The 21962-nt window shown below is 36.9% G+C and overlaps 1 protein-coding gene across 35 annotated transcripts in view; it reads right to left on the bottom strand.

Moving 5' to 3' along the window:
- SOX6 (SRY-box transcription factor 6) overlaps positions 1–21962 on the bottom strand; it is a 561278-nt gene that overhangs the window by 63685 nt on the left and 475631 nt on the right. For 25 of the 35 annotated variants that reach the window (XM_074372343.1, XM_074372328.1, XM_074372335.1 and 22 more), the window contains 3 exons: positions 19821–19970; positions 13663–13888; positions 10506–10693 (listed from right to left, as the gene is read on the bottom strand). In XM_074372343.1, the coding sequence (XP_074228444.1) occupies positions 10506–10693; positions 13663–13888; positions 19821–19970 (564 nt within the window). The remainder of the gene's footprint in view (positions 1–10505; positions 10694–13662; positions 13889–19820; positions 19971–21962) is intronic. The other 10 variants (XM_074372323.1, XM_045523807.2, XM_074372346.1 and 7 more) reach the window with 3 other exon arrangements.

The raw sequence follows: 21962 nt of genomic DNA, 5'->3' as shown, positions 1-21962 counted from the left end.
CTTGCCTGGTTGTCAGATTTGGGCAAATCACTTCACTTCTCTCCACTGCGGTTTCCCCGTCGGTAAAATGTGGGGCTATACTGAATGATCTCTGGGGCTCTTTCGGCTCTGATCCAATTATCTAATAGCTTGATAGCCTGAAGAAATGCTGGCTAGTGCTGTTTCTGTTGAGAGGGTGTTGAATATGCCAGTTTTTACTATACTTCTATAAAAATGAAAAAAATTCATAACTTCGTATCTCCGAGGGGAAAAGATTTTTCGTTGGGCCAGAGAAAATACGGTCAACTTATTGTGATGATGAGTATTATGTAAAAGTGGAAATAGATTAAGGGGTCTTGGTAGGGTCCCCGGAAATTCAGAGACAGAGCAAACATTAGATCCCTAATTCTCAGGGCAAAGGTCGCTGAGGAAAACTTTCAGGATGTAAGAAGCCAACATCTATGAAACAGGAAGCTGAAGTCTGGTGAAAGTTCACATGGCTTTAAGCAAAGCACCCACCTTCCCGCCCAGGGAAATCTAGGTGGATCCAATTCCTCAAAGTGTGTTTTGAAGTGGTACTTACATCTCTCTGAGAAGTCTAAAAATAGGAATCCATACAGATTCTTTGTTAGACGTAGGAGGCAGGTTGTATTGTCTCAAGAAGCTTTGTGAAAACAGGAAAATAGTTTAGAATCTCCTTGACCTTCCTAAGGCTGTATTTTAAACTGAACCCAACTTTAAAGGTTCAAGTTTTATAGGTTTTTAAAAATATGATTTGTCATTTAAATGGTCTAAGTCTTACCTTTAAAAACTTGTCTGCAATCAACTGACTTGAAACCCAATATTTTTATTCCATTGAGAATCATAGCTATATATATTTTCTTTAATGTGCATTTTAAAAAATAACTGAAAATTTTCTGACATGTGTTTTGAATTTTCTGCAGCTCAGATATTTTAAAATTGTTTAGTACATTGAATGGATCCTGCAGGCTATCTAGGTATGACTGATCTACTTTGGAGACTGAGAATTCTTCAGGAATATTTTATGAATTTTCTTACGTGGGGTGATACACTTGACACTAAATTTGTAACATACCCTTCTTCTGCATGTTGGCTATCTTTCCACAGGGAAAGTCCTGCTTCCATGACATTAGTACTGGCTCTAAGTTGGGGAAGGGTAAGAACGCAGAAGAATCTAAGGTAGATCTAGATAAATTTCAAGTGGAGCTCTACCTACAGAAATGCTCTCAGAAATTCTACAAAAGAGAAGGGAAGGATTTTTTTTTAAAAGGCATCCTAGGCATTTGGCTTATAAGTTTTTGGTTAATTCCCCAACAATCAATGGAACTATTATTAACCAGATTTGAGGGCACTGAGGTGCAGAGAGGCTACAGAGCTAGTGAGCAATAGAATCAGAATCTGAAGTCCAACTCAACTGGACTCCAAAACACATGTTCTTTATACTTTCCCACATTTTTCTAAAGGTCTCTCCTGTCCTTTCTTTAAACTTCCATGCTATTCTTAAAATGTAGTTCAGAATGTGTCCCATCCACAAACACTTTTAATGGCTCACAATTATCTATAAAGCTAAACCTAAACCAGCCATGGCAATGATCTATTTCAGCCTGCCTTTCTATCAATTACATGTCAGGCATTGGATGAGGCCTGGTACATGGATTATTTTATTGACTCTTCACAACAATCCCTTGTACTAAGAAACTATGAATATTCCCATTTCTTAGATGGAGAAACTGGGGCAGTCTAAACTTCAGATCTTTTGCTTTTATCCACAACCTTAATCAAGTGGATGGAGAAGCTAGGAAGGGAGGAAGAACAGTCAGAGGAGAGGAAGGGGAAGGGAGAGAGAAAGAGAGGAGGGAGACAAGGAAAGAGGGAGGAAATATTTATTAAATATCTAATATGTATATAAGACATTTGCTAGGAGGTTGAACATTGTATCATTTAATTCTCAAATCCTGACATTTTTATAGCTGAGAAAAGTAAGGCTCTGAGATATTAACTTGGAAGGCCAAGATTGAACGCTGGTTACCTTTCACTCCACAAGTCCAATACTATCCTTTGTATATAATAAGCACATAATTAAAATGAAATAAAATTGAAAAAAAGTAAAAGTATGTTCATAGGCTAAAGAAGAATACAGTTCAGTCACAATACCCAAACCAAGGGGAGAAAGCTAGGTAAAATGGATGGGTCCAAAAGCTAAATGACAAAGTCTGTTAAGAAATGACTTGCAAAATTATTGTAGTTCTCAAACTGGATATTGTAGGAACATTCTTGAGTGTGGAACAAGCTTTTCTGAAGACCTACAGGAGAAAATTCATGTTTCTCTGACAGACTGCTTTACTTACATAGTAGAAATACTGCGGATCTTGTGACACATTTTCTTTTAGCTTGGTTACCAAGAAGCTCATGATCAAGTCTGTGGCCCATCTCTAACAATTATGTAAATATCAGTATGACATGAACTTTGTGCATTTACCTTACCCCAGCTTTATCTTATTTATCCCACTTTCCTAGTCTTAATTTTTCTTTCTTACTGTCTCCTCTCTATTTAGTTTTTATGTTGTTTTAGTATATGTATCATTGCAAATGACCCCAAATTTTTTGTACTGAGGTATAAACATAAGTAATATAATTTTATTAACTTTTTGCTCTTTAATTCAAATAGAATAAAGCCAATAGTCATTTCTGTTTAACATGTTTAATCAGTGAAGGCTGTTCCTAAAGTTAAGGTGAATACAGCTAAAACACACACTGTATGTACATGTATTCCATGATCTAGAATAGCATGTATTCAAAGTATCCCCTCTAGCAATCTTAAAGACCCTTTTAGTGGGTCCACTAGACCAAAACTAGTTGCATAATACTGCTGAGATATTATTTGCCTTTTTCATCCCTATTCTTTCATAAGTATACAACGGAATTTCCCAGAAGTTACATGGCATTGTGATAAAGCAACAGACTAAATGCAGAAGCAGAAACAGGAATCAAGTTGTCTACTATTAAGCCAGACATTAGAAAGATTTGCAAAAACCTAAAACAAAGCCATTATTCTTACTATTTTTTATTTTGAAAAATATGCTTAATACTCAAAAATGTTATTTGCATTAACATCTAGTGGGTTTATTATGATTTTTAAATGAATAAATATTTTAGTTTTTCAGTTTTAATATCTCATATGATAAACATTTATATAGAGAGGAGTGTAAAAGGGCTCTGAGACCAAAAACGTTGAGAATAGCTTATCTAGAAGGATTATGAGATTAGATCCAGAAGAGATCAGATCTAGAAGGATTACAGGTTAGAAAGACCTGCCATAGTGGGAGGTTAGATGTATAAAATCCTCATTATTAGTAAATTTGCTCCATACATGCCCAAACCAACAACTCTTTCTGCAAAGTTATTAACTCTAACGTGTCAAATTTTAACCCTTTCACTGGAAGATCCTTTAACTGGACATGGTCTTTTGATTTAAAACATTTGTTGTAAACAAAATTAAATGTCTTATATTTGTTCACTCTCCCACCCCTATCCCTAGGAAGTATCTTGAACCTTGTAAACCCAGATAAATTCTCACCATTCTTTTCATTTAACCTGAAGAGAAGAAAGAAGGCAAACAAGTTTGTTGTTGTTTTTATGAACTGGGTCTTAAACGAGTAGCTAGGCAACCAATCAAGTAGCCCTGACAACAGAAATAAAAGGAACTTAATGATTACATTCAGCCAGGAGCCTATATACAGCACTGCTTAGTTGCCCAATGTTACTGGTTCAAATATAAAATCTAATGGTAATAAAACTTACATTTTTTCCTAATTTAATGGCATTTTTTATCTGTGTATGTTGTTTTAGAAAAACACTATCACAAGTATAAATAGTTATTCCTTTCAAAGAAATATGCATAAAGTATATATATCTAGGTAGACTTCTTTATCTCATGATTTTAGAATTCACTTCATTAAAATTGATGTTTGAAATTCAGATGTATGTCTTGGTTTTAGATTTTAACTAAAACTGCCCTGTCAATCTCACAGAGATGTAGGGGAAAAAAGAGACGACAGAGAGAGGGAATGATGGAGCAAAGTGACCTAGGGCTGGTCTTAGTTTCCTAATATGCAAAACAAGGACACTATTCCCTACATCCCTGACTTTGGAAAGGTTCAAGAGAGATAACGTATGTGATGATATTTTTGAAGCACAGAAGCACTGTGAAATATTTCTTGTCATGATGTAAAAAGTACTACATAAATGTTTTTTTAAAAAACACACTAATGCTCTGCTTTGCAAACGAAGACGTTACAATTAGAATTTGTCCCATTACTGTAAAATCTTTAATATACCCACATCCCTCATAGTACGAGTTGTCGATATCTTAGGATATCTTAGAAACAAGTTGACACAGGAAAAAGCACAACTGAACATGTTAGTTACAAGTTCACAAAAATGACCACCTGATTAATCAATACTGTATACTCCTTTGGAAACAATAAAGCCTCACTAGTCTGTGTGCTGTATAAGAAACTCATTCATTCCAAACACACTTTGCTAAATAATTTGCTCACAATCCCCTTTCACTTATTGTTGTACAGCTGTATTGATCTTCTGTCTGAACTTATCCTGTCATGCAACAATGAATATCTCAATCAACTGTATAAATAACAACGAGCTGTGGCAACTGACAATGTGAAGCAGAAGATGTCCAGTATGTTTTTCATTTCCAATAAAAGGGGGCAGTATTACATCAGTGTAATACTGATGTACTATTCTGGTATTTTTGCAAGTATGGGTGAGAAGAAAGAATTTATGCTTGCAAAAAATGAACAACTGCTTTTCTGAATAAATAGGAACAAGTTTACAATGTGCCTTACTGACTGGATTATTATTATTTTATTTACTTGATTGAAAAAAAATATCATTTTGGCATGATAAATGCATAGTTATCGAGAATCAGGTTACTCAAAAATCAAAGATTGAAATCCTGATTTTTTGGAAATATATTAAAGTATATATTAAATTAGTAGGGACAAAGGCTCCCTAGCATATTGATAATATAATATTGAACATTATCATGTTGGCTATGGTCAGATCCTAGCAAGTAACTTGGGTACACAAGTTACTTTAAAAATGAAAAAGAAAAACGGATTATCTTGATTTTGTAAGATGTCTGTTAGCTTCTAACCTGCAACTCTGTCTTAAGACATTTTGGCTCCAAAGAGCAGTAGGTTAACCCATTCACCATTGGAGAATATCAAAGAGTGAACATTTAACAAAATTAACAATAGGTTTGACAACCTATCTGAGGTCTTCAAGTGGAAAAGGACCTAATATTAACCAAGCATTTCCTGTGCCAAATATGTGTTCTACATTTATTTTCCCTCCAAACAATCCTTCATGGAAAAGATTATCTCCATTTTATCTTCATTTTATAGGTATGTTTATTGAGATTCACAGAGGTTAAGTAACTTATTTAAATAACACAGAAAACAGCACACACTGCTTCCAAGATTAATCCTAGAAACTGAGACACAGGATTAATCAACTCCAAAATCCATGCTCTTTCCAATATACCATGTGGCCTCTAATTCCATTACTGCTCCTGGTCTAGCCACCTCTTCTGTCTCTTTGCTATTACCATCACTCAATCTTCTGTTTCCTGACTGAAATCTTTCCAGAGCCAGAACCAATCAATGGACATCACAGCCAGGAAAAGTGCCCTGCCCAGAAAGAAGGTGACAAGTATACAGGAAGCAGGGGGCTCAAGGCTTTTCTGTTTCATTGTTTGTTTGTTTGTCTTTTAATCTTGTCTTATTCTATCAAAGGTTTTAGATTGCAAATGTAAAAAGTACTTTTGTATGTAATAAGCTTAAAGATCTAATAGAAAAAATGTAATTTAAATTACATGTAAATTAATTTGGTACTGTTTCATAAATAGAAATATCACTAACTAAGAATCAAGAAAGCTGAGATTTAATTCCTGCTCTGTCATGAATCTGCTCTGTGACCATGAGCAAGTCATTTTCTTTCTTTAAGTCTCAGTTTTCCTGTCTGTGAATTGAAGCAATTGGACCAGATCACATGTAATGTCTCCTTAAGTTTTTTCAGTCTACAGTTTTAATCCCACCAATATACTTCACAGACAGAGTGTACTTACAGTATTCATGGTAGCTCACTTTGACATCTGATAAGGTCAAGCATTTTTCTTAAGATATTCTCAGAAGATGAAGGGAAAAGCAGCTTGGGCCACATGTATACAGATGTGTAATTGGCCTATTTATGAGCAACTCTGATCAACAGGTAATCAATCTACTGGTTCCTCAAAATTATTAACATGAACAAAATAACCAGATACCTAATTACATAATACCTTTACAGGAAAGTGCTTTAACCAATCACCAAGTCAGCATTCAAACATCAAGGAAGTCAGAAAAGTTAAAACACACTTTAACACTAAGAAGGTCCACCCTGCCTTGCCTCTCTTCTAGCCAGATGCCCTTAGCTTGGCTCTAAGGACATTTAGAAGCAGCCTATTTAAAATTCTGCAGTGTATTGTCATGACTAAGATACTTCCTATTTTAGAGATGTCAAAACAACAAAATTTGGTAAGCAATTAGACTATAATATGATCTAATTGGCCTGGTACTAAGGGAGATGGCTGGTGTTCTTGATACGGAAAGCTAAAACCCAGGGCAGCAACTTACGCTTCTGCTGGCAAGACACTCATGATCCGTGCACAGCAGCTATGTTGAAATGATGGAGCATAACAGCTCCTAAGGTGCCGTTACAGTCTATTGTCCCGACAATCTATATATTTAACAGACCCTAAATATCCCGTGACACAGCCAACCAGAACAGCTCCATTGGTGCCGTTCTGGCCGATCAAGTCAACAATGTTTCATTTTAAAGTGCCAAAAGAGAAGTTTACCCAATAAAGTGAAATACGCCATGAGTAAACGTATTCATAGGGACATATATGCGATACTCTATGTGTTACGAAGACACAAGCACCCCATGCCTGTGTAGTAAATCTCTCCCCTCAGTTACGATACGTACAAACATGTTTTACATACACCTAAGGTTAGTAAATGTCACAAAAAAACAACTCTACAATGGACATTTCAGAGTCTCAGACTTCTTCCTCCCAAGTGAATTAAGAAAAGTCAATAATAAATACTTAAAATTACCCTGTAGTATTTGAAGTTAATAGTATCTTAAGTTTGAACTTCAACTGATTATATAAATTCAACAATATAGGGTCACAGTGGCAGACAAACAGATTCACTGCTGGAAGCAAAGGATGTCCAGTGCCAATTTACTACTAGGTTTAGTGCAAACATATTGGGATGGTGCTATTCTAAGCCTGCTTAATATGACAAAGGGGCTTCAGTGAAAGGCAGAGTTGCTGTAATAATGCTGACTTTATTTCTCATTTTCCCCCTCAAACTAAATGGCATATACACACATTCTGCTTTACATGTTCTCTGTGTTAATATTCCAAACAAAAATTTTACATGCATTTTCAAAGAAACATTTCATTCATAACAGTAATCAGAGGCAAGGGTTTTTTCATAATTTAACAATAAGTACGGTTATTTAAATAAAATAACCTAGTGTTTCATGGACTAACGTTTCTGAAATGAATTCATTCTAAATCTATTCATGTAGCCCAATGATTTTCAGCTAGGGGTAATTTTGTCCTCCCTCCCTCAATAAGGAACATTTGACAATGTCTGGAGACATTTTTGGTTGACACAAAAGGAGGGGTTCTATAGGCATCTCATGAATAGAGGCCAGATTTCATGCCCTGACCATGACTAAGAATTATCCAGCCAAACACATCAATAATGCTGAGGTTGAGAAACCCTGATCTAAAACCTGAAGTTTCCATAGCTTTGTGTATCAGCTCAGTTAGAAAGGAATTTAACTATGTGAGTTGGCCAATATGCCAACATCTGAAAAATCTAACTGTGTTTCCTTCTACTGACCATTGCATAATTGTGTGAGGATCTTGTATGTATGACAAAATAGTATGCTTGTTCTATATATTCAAATGTCACCCATAGTTTAGTTGAAAAGGTATGGGAAACATAAGAAAGTGTCTACTCTGTACTAGGAGCTGTGCTAGGTATATTCACATATATCTTATTTCATTGTAACCCAGATTACTATCCTTACATTATAGATAAAGAAACTGAGATTCAGAGAAGTTACTCAGTTTACCAAATATCACACAGCTGGTAAGTGACAACTCAGTGTCTACTATTCCAAGAATAGTATAGTATGAGAATATATATTTTTAAACTCATTACTTTCTCATATCTGCAAAGAAAATTTCTGAATCATTAATGGCAGTTAATGGGGTGAGAAGGGTAACTAGCTTTTGACTATGTATCTTTCTGTATTATTAGAATTTACTTTCATTTGAAAACTAACACATTAAAAATGGCACAAACAAATCACTGACTTCCTTCTAATGTTAATTTTAAGATTAACCCTTGATAAAATTGTAAAGTAGGAGATGGTCTCTGATTTATGTACCCATTCTCTCTCTTTTTTTTTTTAACCCAATTTCCCACCCAGCATTCTTATGCCGAAACTTGTTTACCTACCCAGGTCTCAAAAAAGGATTTTATAAAGTTATTCACATTAAGATTAAATATGTTATTATTTCGTGGTTCTCTCCCTGAGCAGAAGACTTAGGTCTTAGGTCAAAAGAATGACTCTGTGTTTATTTCTATTACCACTGTGCTAGAAGATATTTAGGGACAAGGCTTTTCCTTTTTTGTGGTCCTAAAACCTCACTCTATATATAACCATCTACTCAGGTGGTTTTTAAAGAGTAGCTCTGTCTTGTGAGCCCACCACCCAGGATGGAGCACTTAATGGGGAATAGGGGAATAGGGGAATAGGATCTGATTGAGCAGATCCAATGACTGGCATGTGCACAGCAATCCCAAGCATATAAAAGTTAATGGCTTAACTGACACCAAAAGGCCCAACATTCCCAACATTCCCAACATTCCCCCAGAGAGCTCCTCTCCTACCTGATATGAACCTCCCATCAAGAGGATCCATCAAGGCGAGGGGTCGGGAGGAGTCCAAAATGATTAATTTAATATATTATATATCTATATAATTTATCTACCTATCTATAGGAAATAAGATCTTTGCAGATATAATCAAGTTAAAATAAGGTCACACTAGATTAGGGTGACTCTTAAGTCCAGTGACTGATGTCCTTGTAAGAAGAGGGAGATTTGGAGACATAAGGACACACACAGAGGGTAGACAGCCATGTGAAGAGGGAAGGAGTAACTGGAATGATGCAGATATAAGCCAAGGAATAGCAAGGATCATTCATTCATCAAGCAATCAGAAATTTTCACCCAGTGTATGACAACAGCCACTCAACTGGTCTGCCCGTTTCCACGCTTAACCACCTATACAGTCTGTTCTTGCACATCAGGCAGAATGATCCTTTTATATGTAAATTTGATCATGCCAATGCCCTGGACAAAACAAGTCTGGGAATTCCCATCACACTCTGAGTCAAACGCAAAGAATTTCAGGGCCTACAGGTCTAACAAGCTCTGCCCCCGGCTATCACTCTGGTCCTTGTTCTGCGGCTCCTCCTTCCCTCCTGCCGCTCTTGCCACACTGGTCCTACACTCTAATGACCTCTCAGCTTATTGTTCCCACTGCCTGGATGCTCTTCCGCCTGGTTTTCACATGGCCTGCACTCAGCTTCACTCAGATCTCTACCTAGTGACGCTTCCTCAGAGTCCCTACCAGCCTGCTTAAAAGAACAACCCAGTGTAACTCCCTCTTCCCTTCACTTGCTTCTGTTTTCCTCATGGCATTGACTCACCTCCTGATGTTACTAGCATTACATTATGTATTTAACTGCTTACTTTTCCCTCGTCTGTGTTCCCCTGTTGGTATGTAAACTCTATGAGAACAGAGATTTTTGTCTGATTTGTTCACTGTTATCTCTCTAGTGCCTAGAACAGTGTCTATTAGAGAATAAGCACTTGATAAATAATTTGTTGAAACAAAAACAAACGAATGCATTTTGTGAGTCGCTTTGTTTTATATTTTGCTCAGGTTGATGGGAAGGTTAGTAATTCAACGAGTCACAGTAATGTATCAGCCTTCATCGTAAGCATATATGGATTTTCCTTTTTTAATATTCTGATAGTCTATGTTTATTCTAGTAATCTCATATATCCCCTTTATTATAAGATAGTTCTAAATCTTTTGGAATGGGGCAGAAACATACCAACAGGCAGGTAGGCTGGGTGTCTGGTTGTGTACTGGGAGGCAACTCCCACCCCATGAGAAAGGGTATATTTATTAATCGATAGTTATGCTTGAATGTGATACAAGACAGCCCTTAAGCTAGAAGCCCCAATCTTTGGCTGCAGGTTGATGCTTGGGAGCCTGGAAAGAGCCAGATTAAGAATGCGTCAACAGGCCTAGCAGAGCCAGGGAAGGAGGGAAGCAAGCTTTACCTTTTCATTCCTGCAGTTGTTCAGCCCCATGTTATTCATGGTGGACAGCTTCCCATCAACACCATGCGGCTGTTGCTGCTGTTGCTCCCGCTGGATCTGTTCTCGCATCTTCCGAGCCTCCTGAATAGCTTTCATCACTGTATCCTGATCCCCAAACAGGGCGGGGGAGTTGAGACTGGACAGGATATCTGCATACACAGGATGCATTATTAGAGGCTTGTAAGGATAGACTCTTAACAAATACCGCTACTATCCCCTCCCCTGTAGAATGCGGTGTGCTCCGCACAAGGAAGAGGCACGTTTGCTATTAAGAAAACTCCAAGAGTGCAGAAAGCCAGGGCGACAGAGCTGTGCTGGGTTTTTTAACCCTTGGAGGATACCCCAGCATTCCAGTATATCTGGGCTCTGTCAACCCACCTCCTCACAGATGATGGTTCCTAGATTCCTATACATGTCTCTTTTTCTGGCTGTATTCAACAATTAGTGGGAGAGTAGTGGGGAAAAGAGGGGTGGGCAGGGGTACAGAGCCATCGGTGCAGGCGGCCCATAATATCTGGTGCACTAATGCAGGAAAGCTGTTCCTGGCCTAGCAGAAAAAAATCTGTGAGGTTATTACACGTGTACTTCAGTGATAGCTGTATCTGTGTGTCTGTATGTCCACTGCAGGAGAGAGGGGGTGGGGAGGAATACACCGCACTCTCTGTTCCCCAATTGCTGGCTGGTTAATGAAGCATTCTCCTCATCATGCCGCCTCAGTTATTTACCAGGAGAATGACAACCCACTTCCTACCCCCAGCCTGAACACGCACTGCTCTCAGCTCCCCGTCATGACAGTGAGACCGAATGTGTGGGAATGGTTTTCACATAAGTACAGGGCTTCAAATAAAGTGGAAAGATTCACTTTCATTATATTCCATGCAACACAGAAGGACAAAATTCAAAATTAAACTAATTTTCCTCCATATCATGCATTTTACTGTAGGTTAAAACTGAACACTTTAGATTAGCCTTTCCAATTTTAGACACAAAGAAGGCAATGTTTTGCTGTTAGATAGATTTCAGCTGCTGTGGTAAAGTTTAATGTGATCCATTTGCTTATATCCAGGTATGGGCATTTCATAGCACGTGTGTGTGTGTGTGTGTGTGTGTGTGTGTGTGTGTGTGCGCGCACATGCACACCTCACAGAGACAGGACAGAGGAAACCGGACTACAATCAAGCTCACACCACATGTCTATGTGTGTGCCATGCATGTGCATACACATTTGAGTTCAGAAAATTTCCAATGATATCCATGGAAAATTTGTAAAAAGTCTAACTGTCACTTTTTAGGATATAGAAAACCCACATCTTCTGCTCTGAGGCTTTTCTGATTAAAAAAAAATTCTATCCAATATTGTCTGGACAAGAGTGGTATTACTTCAGCTCTCATGATCTAAGGACTACACTCTGCTGAAGTATAAACTCTCCAAGAGCAGGGCCTGTGATACAGTCATCTTTGTTCCTCACAATGCTCAGTATAGCAAACATACACTTTCCAAACAAAATTCAGAAGAGAATTACAGAAGAGTCATTTCAAGATCAAGTCCATTATTTATCCTCATGTTGGCTTGGCTTTTTTTTCTCATCTCACAACTTCCAACAATCCAGCGATCATATTCAGATGCTGGAAACGATTCATTTCTCTCTCCCACACCAATACCACTGACTTGGAGTGAAAACCTCCGGGCCCCTGAAAGAGGCCTCCTAACTCAAAATGAGAATAAGCTGCTGTATGGATCCTAATGTCCCTGATTTCAGTGAGGAAGATTTATATCTCACCGTCAGAAGATTCACTTAGACTCAGCAGAGTTCAGCAAATATTCCAACTGTGAGTTTACAAAAAGGGCACTGACTTACACTTGAGAGGACCTGGAGCCTAGTTTTGGCTCTGCTAATGAATAGCCACGTGGCTGTGGGCAAGTCATTTACCTGAAAGAACCACAATTCACTTTATAATACAATGAGGGTAATAATAATACACTACCTAACTCACAAGATTACTGTGAAAAATCAAATGAGATAAGATAGGTAAAACTATTTTTTGATCTGTAAATGGCTACCCTTACACATTATTTTATTTGTTACAGTAAGCATTTCAGGCTCCAGGATTCAATAACACAAGGAAATATGGTGAAGAAATGCTAGTTCCAGTCCCTAAACTCTTTGAACCTCTGTGTCTTTACTTGAAAATTAAGGCATTTACAGAGTGTAGGAACAATAATGTTTCTGCTCATCTGGCTCTCTGCTACTGACAAGTGCTTTCGCTTGTACTGTTTCTTTCCATTTGTGCACGTAAATGTGTTCATATTCGTTTGTCTAGTCTCTTCAAATTGCATGACTTCTAGGTGCCAGACAACATGTTAGGCACTTTATACATATTTTTCTCTTTTGATTCTCATGACAACCAATGAGCTAGGTAATATTTCCTTTCCGGAGATTAGGAAACTGAGTTCAAAAATATTAAATAATTTTCACAGCACCACATAGCTAGTATGTAAAGGTTCTCAGTTCAAGGCTGCTGATGCCAGACCCTGTGTTTCTCCTCTATATTTCTCACACCATGGTGTGACTATCCTTAGAGATACTTGGCCATATATCAGAGACTGTAAGAAGCCAGAGGATCATTGTGATATATCTTGCTAGATAACGGTTTTATTTCATAAGATGTCATGGAAGTATGTCATTCATTTTTGCTTCATTGCAAAACTAATATGGGATAAGATGGAAAATTCACATATATTTTACTAAGAAAATATAAAATTTCAAAGAAATTTTGGATTTTTGGCAAGCAGCTTTTGGGTCTGGTCCCTTTAGACCCTCAGAGGGTTCACGTCACTCTTGTCTGCCTAGAGTTGCTTCAGTAGCAAAGCACTGGCCAATTAAAGAATTTGCTAAGTCTCTGGTTGCTGGATCTAACTTATCATCATCTGAAGAACCCATCCCAGCAGAATTTGTAATTATGACCTTTTCTAAAAGTTCTAGTCACCCAAGACATTAAATTGGGTTATATTTCAGCAGAAAATACTTTTTTTTACTTTCACTTTTTCCCCCCTCGACTAAGGAACACTTTGGAAACAAGAATCAGTCATCCATAAGCAAGTTTTGCTTTCTTTTACCTAATTCATAAGTCTCTTCCTGGTGTTGACCTTTCCATTTACCTAAAGAGGATCCCCTTCCCAAGCTCCCTCCAATGGGACTGGGGATGCTGCTTTTGTTAGGCAGATTGACAGGGCTGGCTTTGCTGGCTGGGAAGAGGCTCTGGGTGGGAGACGTCGGGGACTTTGCAGGCTCAGCTGCCTTGGGTCGGGATGAGAGGTTCAGCGGCTGTGCTGCTGCTTCATCCTACAAGAGTTTACCATAAATAATTATATTTAAAAAAAGACAAATGAAGCACATTATCACTCAGTAAGCCACAGTTATTTTACACCTCAGAGACAATGCCACATTCTCCTACAATAATAACAAAAGAAGCTAATTATCTACCTCCTTGAAGATTCATCAGAAGGAAACCTCATTAATTTCCCTGTGTTATGCTTCTATTTACATTAACTGTGTAGTTGGATCATTCTTTTTGCCAAATTAAAATCTGAATTAGCTCACATTACAGCTTAATTTCCTAATGTGTTTTCAGGGATCTAAATTAACCTAGGGCATTTACAAAGAATTATTTAAAATTTCAACAGCTCTGTAGTGCTTTTGTGTTCTTCTCTCTGAAAAGTTCCTGGAACTATAAATAGGCTCTGCCGCTAATTTTTTAATATATATTTTAAATCAAACAATTGCAAGTACTTTAAAAATGGAAACACAGAAAGCCTTCTTCTGCTCTCCTGGGCCTTTGCCCAGGGAGCCGCATGCCACAGCATGGCTTCTATGTGGCTTTCTGGGTGTGGGCACTCTTCATGGTCTATATTCTGGTCTCTAGTCATGTTTAAAATTAATTTTTGCAAAGAGCAAGCAGACATTATAATTATGTTTTACATACCATGCTATATGCAATTTATTTTTCATGTCTAAAGTAATGTCTCTTTATATTCTTTGCTACATATATTTACAGAATGTCTATTTTAAGATGCCTGTTCTATACTGAACAGTATTCAAATGTCTGGCTTGTAACTCTGGTTTTACTAGGAGCTTGAAAGCGAAGCTCCTTACCTTTATTTGTTTCATTTATCCTGCCATAAAACACCCTTAACAACATTCCCATCATTCTAGAAATTGAGTTGTAATATAAGCATATTCATTTAAATGTTCAATTTTAAGATCTGCATTATTATGTTTAAAATAAAATTGTCAGCAAATGTTAACTCCTGTTTTGCTTCTGAAAAGGCACAGAGAACTTGCTTTTAATGCCATTGTTTAAAACACACAGTAGCTTAGAAACAGAACTTTCTTCCCATTGGCAAACATGTTTCCTCTCTGGGGCTCAACTCCTTCATCTGTAGGAAAGAGGGCCTGATACTAGCTGATCTTTAAGGTCTTTTCCAGTAAAAATGGTCATTGTGCCAGAAAACACTGCTTAGGAAGGAAGATTAGAAAGAAAAAATGAAAATAACATGCACAGAGGAGCCATTATGTACCAACACCATCCTAGACATTTTCACATATACTACTTCATCTATCAATAACTCTTCGAGGCTGGATGGTATTATTCTAAATTTACAAAGGAAGGAGTAGTCAGAGTGAAAAAATGACTGTCCAAACCCATACATGGAGAGACAAAATTTGATTTATAGCTCATTGGACTCTAAATCCCAGGCCCCTTCTCTACTAAACTAAGGAGAAAATAAGTCATTTTACAATGTAGTAATGCCCTAGGTTTTTTGGTTTGGGGTTTTTTGTTTGTTTGTTTGTCTTGAAAAGAAATAAATAATCTGGCACATCTATGTTCCAATATACTTTTTGTTTGTTTGTTTGTTTGTTTTTTGGTGGGGGGAGATAATTAAGTTCAGTTATTTAATTATTTTTTGATGGTGTACTGGGGATTGAACCCAGGACCTTGTGCAAGCTGAGCATGCACTCTACCACTGAGCTGCATCCTCCTCCTTGCGATGTACTTTTATCTCTATCCACATATGATAGGTTCTCAGGAAGATTACTTGTATCCATTATAAATGTCAAAATTATCTGATGTGTTTAATTACAACTTACTTCCCTTTGCTCTGAACTCAAAGGATATTTAGCTAGTTCTTTTACTTATATCTAAATAATAGTGATTTATATGCTAGGCATTTAGTTAGTTTTCTCCATGTTTCTTTTATTTGGGGTTCACTGAACTTCTCAGATATCTGAGTTCAGAATTTTCTTCAAATTCATAAAATTTTCAGCTATTACTTCTTCAAATATATTTTTCTGTCTCTTCTTTCTCTTTCTGGGGCTCTCATTGCATGTATTAGGCCATTTGATATCCCATAGCACTGACAGTCTTTTTCCTATATACTTCATTTTGGATAGTTTCATTATTATGTCATCAAGTTCACTAATCTTTTCTTCTTTAATATCTGATCTGTTAATGATTTAAATAAGTACTAATCCAGTGTACTTTTTTCTCAAACACTGTATTTTTCATCTTTAGATATTCAATTTAGGTTTTCCATGTCTTGCCCCACAATGTTCATGTTTTCCTCTATATTCTTGAATATATGGGGTTCATAACACCTGGTTTTATTCAGTTTTGAATATAGGCATATTTCAGAGATATTATGGGTTTGGTTCCAGACCACTGCAATAAATCAAATATCACAATAAAGCAAGTCACAGGAAATTTTGGTTTCCCAGCACATATAAAAGTTATGTTTATACTATACCGTAGTCTATTAAGTGTGTAATAGTATTATGTCTAAAAAATAATGTGTATACCTTAATTAAAAAATACTTTATTGCTAAAAAGTGCTAACCATCATCTGACTAAGCAGGGTTGCTACAAACCTTCAATTTGTGAAAAATGCAAGAGCTGTGAAGCACAATAAAGTGAAGCTCAATAAAAAAGGCATGACTATTTACTCTAATTTATTATTTATTCTTATAATTCAGTAATTCCCACTTCCACCAACAATGCCACTGAGCACGGGAAGCACGTCCCAACTCCCAGTCAAGTAAATCCCTTTCCTCTATGGCAGACCTGCTATTGTTCTTCACAGCCTGCCAGAAACTTTGTGGGTGTTTTTCAAGGAACAGATATACTTATCTCTTCACTTGGCTATAGCTGAAAGTCTCTTATAAGAACTGTTTTTACTGTCTTGTCTACTAATTTTATCATCTGCATCATTTTGGGATCTATTTCTAATGATTGACTATTCTCATTATTGTTCACATTTTCTTGTTCTATGAAAGCCTGGTAATTATTGAATAGATGCTATACCTTGTGAATTTTACATTGTTGGGTGTCAGAGTTTGTATATTCCTTTAAATATGTGTGGACTTTATTCTGAGACGTGGACAAATTTGATCCCTTGTTGGCTTATGTTCAGGCTTTGTTAGGCAGGTCCAGAACAGCCATTAATCTAGGGATAATCTGGCCCCACTACTGAGGTAATACCTTGCTGGGGACTCTATTTGATGACCATGTGTCAGGAGAGCTTTCCACTCTGGCCAGGGGTCATACAAATCATTCTCAGTCCTTCAAGAACCTTGTCTGCTACATCTGGTAGCATGACCTCAGATGTTTCCTCACATGCATATGCTGATTAAGACTCAGCTAAATACAGGCGAACCTTCTGCAGATTTCCAGCACTCTCTCTGTACAGCTCTCTCCTCTGGTTCTCTGCCTCACAAATTCCATCTCCCTTGGCATCCCTCAACTCTGAACTCTGCCTCTCTACTCAGGAAGCCTGCCAAGCTGCATGTGAGCATCCCTTCCTGCACTTTTGCCTGGTAAGCTGGACCAAGTGTAGTGCTTGCCTCACTTGTTTCTCTTCTGTCATGGATTAATGTCCTATAACCCTATGGGGAATGTTTGAAACTATTGTTTTTTATATTTTCTCTTGAGTTTTAGCTGTTCAAGCAGCGAGAGTAAATTGGATCCCTGTTCCTTCATAATGGTTTAAAGTGGAGATCTTCTAGGTTTCTTTTAGGATCTCAGTATAGAACTAGATACTTCAATCTGAACCAGTACTCCCACCACCTCCATCTTCTTTATTACCATCAGATTATCATCATCGTCGTCAACATCACTGCTATACTAAAATTTATGGAATACTCACTACATGCTAGAGGATGCGTTATCTCATTTAACATCCAAAATAAAACTAATTCCATTTTACAGAGGCAAAAACTAAGGCTGAAAGAAGTTAAGTAACTTGCCGAAGATGATATATCTGGTAAAAGTGATAGAATTGACATTTGAACAGAAACAGCCTGACTTCTGATGTTAACAATTATAGCAAACAAAAATTCTAGGGGAAAGAAAGTACAGAAGATTATCTATTTTTATTTTTGTTACCTTCCGCTAACAGTGCCCTGTGTCACATAGTCATGTTATACACAGAGGGAGAGCAATGACTACAGATAGAAAAAATGAGGTATCTTAGTGACCATAGTTCTTTCAATTAGCAAAATATAAGATTATATTCAAAACTTCTACAATAAGAGGTAGGAGCTATTTTAAAAATTTAAAACATTTGCTTTATGTCTTGGTCTATATAGTTTTATTCACACATACAATAAACAATCTAATAAGTATAATAAATGTTTCCTTTGTTATTAACATAAAATATAGTCAAGTCAAATTACATAGAGAACTCCCTAAGAATTTGCATGTGGTCAACTGAGTAATAAAATTCAGTTGGCCCACAAAGCTGGAATGGTAAAAGCAGATATAAACTTAAATTTAACCAGGGAACACTTTACTCATCCAGTAAAGGCTTGGTTTGGTGCAGTTCCACTTGGCCAACCCACTTATTAAATGACTTTTTCATGTTAAAATAGCTAATACTCAATAACTCAAGTCACTGATGTTTGATATGCTTATACTCAAACAACTATAATTAAACAAAGTGCCTTGGTTTGAGTCGTAGTGTTCTGACTCCTATTCACAAACAGAAACTCTTGGAACACAAAATAGACAGTCTGTTTCCTTAATAAGTCTGCTATCTTATTAAATGTAAACTACCTATTGTCATATCTCAGTATTTCTAATAACAAATCATAAATGTTCATCTTTGGATGAATAAATCTGTGAAGAATCTAAAGGCAAAGGTAGCATCAAGTTAATCCCTTTGGGTGGGTACAGGCAGAACTATTCCTCTTAATGTGTTTACTTGTTTTATCTTTAGTATTTGGGATCCATACTTTTTAAGGACTTTTCCAAAATCTCAACATTCCTATCTGCAAATTTTAGAAAATAAAATCATTTCAGTAATTTTGAAGCTTTCAGTGCCTTTTTGTTGGCCTGAGATATTTCCCATGTAACAATTCAATAACTGCAAAATTTCTCTGAATGCAGTCCTTTGGGCATATTACAATAATACATCTGGGCTTAACATATCCCTCAAAGTAGGTACGTCAATGATAGAAATCAACTGTTTCTTTGAAGTGTTTGAATTTGTTAATTCAATGTAGGAGACAAAGTTAATCATAAAAACCTATAAGTATCAGTTACAGCACAAAGTTGGAGTAGACTGTCAATTCCCCTCTATCACCGAGTACCTCCTGGCTGACCCATTTTAAGAAACTGAAAATCAGCAAGGAAAAGCCACAACTTGGGAGAGTCTGTTTATCCTATCACTATTATACATGATATCAAACCATGATTAGATACTGGCATCACCCATTCTTCAGAGCCCACACTAACAACTATTTTTGAAGGAGAGACCTTTGTCAACAAACCATATAAAGTCCAGCATTAGGTTCTTTTTGGTCCCTTTTTGTTAATCTAAAGTTTTGAGATTCTCCTTCTCTAGCACTATAAGTTGGCTCCCCACCTGCTTAAAGAACTTAGAGAGACGTGTCACAAGTCTATGACAAAGACTGGTAATAAAACCATGGCCATTCATGCCAATGAACATTAAGAAATAAAAGCCAGAACTGAAAGGGAAAAAACTCTTGAGAAGTCTGCAGATTTAGGTAAAGATCTCACAATATGGCACTATTGTTATCAAAAGGGAAACACCTGTTTCTCAGTGCTCAATCATGAAATTTACCATAAAGAAGAGCATTTTGGGGTTCCTTTATGTTGCTTTGCTTCCCGCTGTTTATTCCCAACACAGCCTGGTTCACCACCTTTCTCGCAAAGCTATTTTCCAAACTGTTTGTTTCCATAATCCTATAAAGCAAATACCTTAACTTGAGTTACAGGGCTGGTCCCTCTCTTTTCATTTTTTATCCCAGTAGGTGAGACTGCCCCTGCTGTGTTTGGTGGCTGTGGAGTTGATGGCATCTTTGCTCCAGGTGACACCTGCATGCTGGCCAGCTGAGCGGCATAGAGCTGCTGCAAAACAGGGAAGACAAACATCATCTCTTTAAATGCAGCTGAAATAGAGTTTCCAAAAAAACTTACCGTATTGTTAGACAACTATTTCTCTGACAGCTTTGCAATTTTTCTTTCACTATTTTTAAAGAGGAAAATAAAATAGAACAAATAGTATAACAGAAGGAAAGAATACTGGGTGGGAGCCATTGTTCTGTTCTTGGTCCTTCTAGCAATACGTTTATGACCCTAAACAAAGGATTGAATTCCTCTAGAACTCAGTTTCTTCAATTGCACAAAAAGGAATTTGCCTAAATGGTCTCAAAGGTTCTTTCTAGTGCCAAAAATCTTTACAAAAAGTTCTTTGCATGCCAGTATGTCCATCTGTGTAATTTTAATATTCATGAACTGATCTAAACTTTCCTAGGGACATCTGAAGGAACATGGTTCTAATTCAACATTGACCAAGCTTCTCTAGGGATATTGATCCTTCTGGATGATAAGAATGCTACCCCAAGAGGCCCAATGGCAGTCCCTTCTTCCTCAAGATCTTATTTCTAGGCAGCATATAACATAATCCTAAAGAGAATATAGTCAGATTTGTAGGGGGAAAATCAAGCTTCTTTTTCCTAGCACAGGAAGTTAAACCTTTAACTGTTGATTTATTAGTTTTGGGGTGAAATTGGCAATAAATGAATGTGTTAATCTGCTATGGTTAACCAGAATTCAGATACCTCAATCTTAACACTATTTCATGCTTGAAAATGCCGTTCAAATATTTTCTTTTCTTCTTATCATCAAGATTAAGCCATTACCTTGATAGTCATATTTCTAGCGTAATAAATAGAAAGCTTCCTAGTTCATCAACCACCAAGAAAATAGCTCAAACTTTGCCATATTAGTAGGGAGAAAAAACAGGTGGTTTGTATGTAATTTCCAGCATTACTATCATTCAGATGGACAAATAAAAAAAAATTACAGTAATCAAAAACAGACCTTTCAGCACATGTAATTAAATGAAAGCTTAATAAAGAATAATTTGCAAGCGCCAGATGTGCTTATGTCATGATTGTTGCTTTCTTTGGAACAATTTTTCTAATATAACAAGCCTCTAAAGAAATTAAAGTTTCATAATTCTGTATGTGCAATGACTCAGTGGCAAGAAAAATTCACAAGTAAGAGTCAGTCAAACTGCTAGAACTTCAGGGAAAGAAAGGGCTGTCTTGTTTCCTTTTCACTCTGTGGTATCCTCTTTCTTTAAAATTCAGCCAGGTGTCTTCAAAAAGGTGGGCAAGCGAAACCTCTGAAAACTTTCTGCTTGAACTAAGCCAGTGAGGAAAAGTTCTATACTGAGTGGAGTGGAGATGGTTGAGAAGTGAAAAAGTATTGGCTATGTAGTGGCTGGTATCATGACCAATACACTCTACTACTGAGTATTAACGAGTCATGAAAACTTAGAGAGGTCCACAGATGTCATTTATGCCTTCATCTCACTTCATGATTCACAAGATCAGAAGCAAGTCAATTGTACTCAATCTTGAGTCTTCAGGGAACTCCAACTAGTGAAGAAAAGTAGAAAAACAAATCTTTGGAAACAAATCTACTTCGTAAATGCTGACTAACTTCAGAGATCCTTCACAATAATTGAACAATATAGTTGCCTTTTAGAAATAAAGTAGTGTTAATTATTTCCTCTAAAGCTTCGACAATCATTTATTTTATACCCCTTTCTAGAAAGTTGTACCTCAGAAAAGCAAGACCCCATAAACTCTGAGATTCCTCTGAGTTGTGATTCCTCAGAGTTCCTTGTGAGTTGTGATTACTGATACAGTATAGCTACACGCTATAAAACTTACAGAGCTGGGTAAACTGGACAGTAGGATATCAGATAAGATATAGTAGAATGAGCCTTGAAATGGAAGTCAGAAATTAGAGTCCAGTGTAAAGATAGAAGATGCTCATGAAAATAAAAATTTTCACATTCTAACCAAACATATTATTTTAGATATAAGT

This window comes from Camelus bactrianus, chromosome 10 (assembly GCF_048773025.1).
Source record: "Camelus bactrianus isolate YW-2024 breed Bactrian camel chromosome 10, ASM4877302v1, whole genome shotgun sequence".
Classification (NCBI taxonomy): domain Eukaryota; kingdom Metazoa; phylum Chordata; class Mammalia; order Artiodactyla; family Camelidae; genus Camelus; species Camelus bactrianus.
The sequence above is the reverse complement of the archived record's forward strand: the minus strand, read 5'-3'. Positions and strand labels throughout refer to the sequence as shown.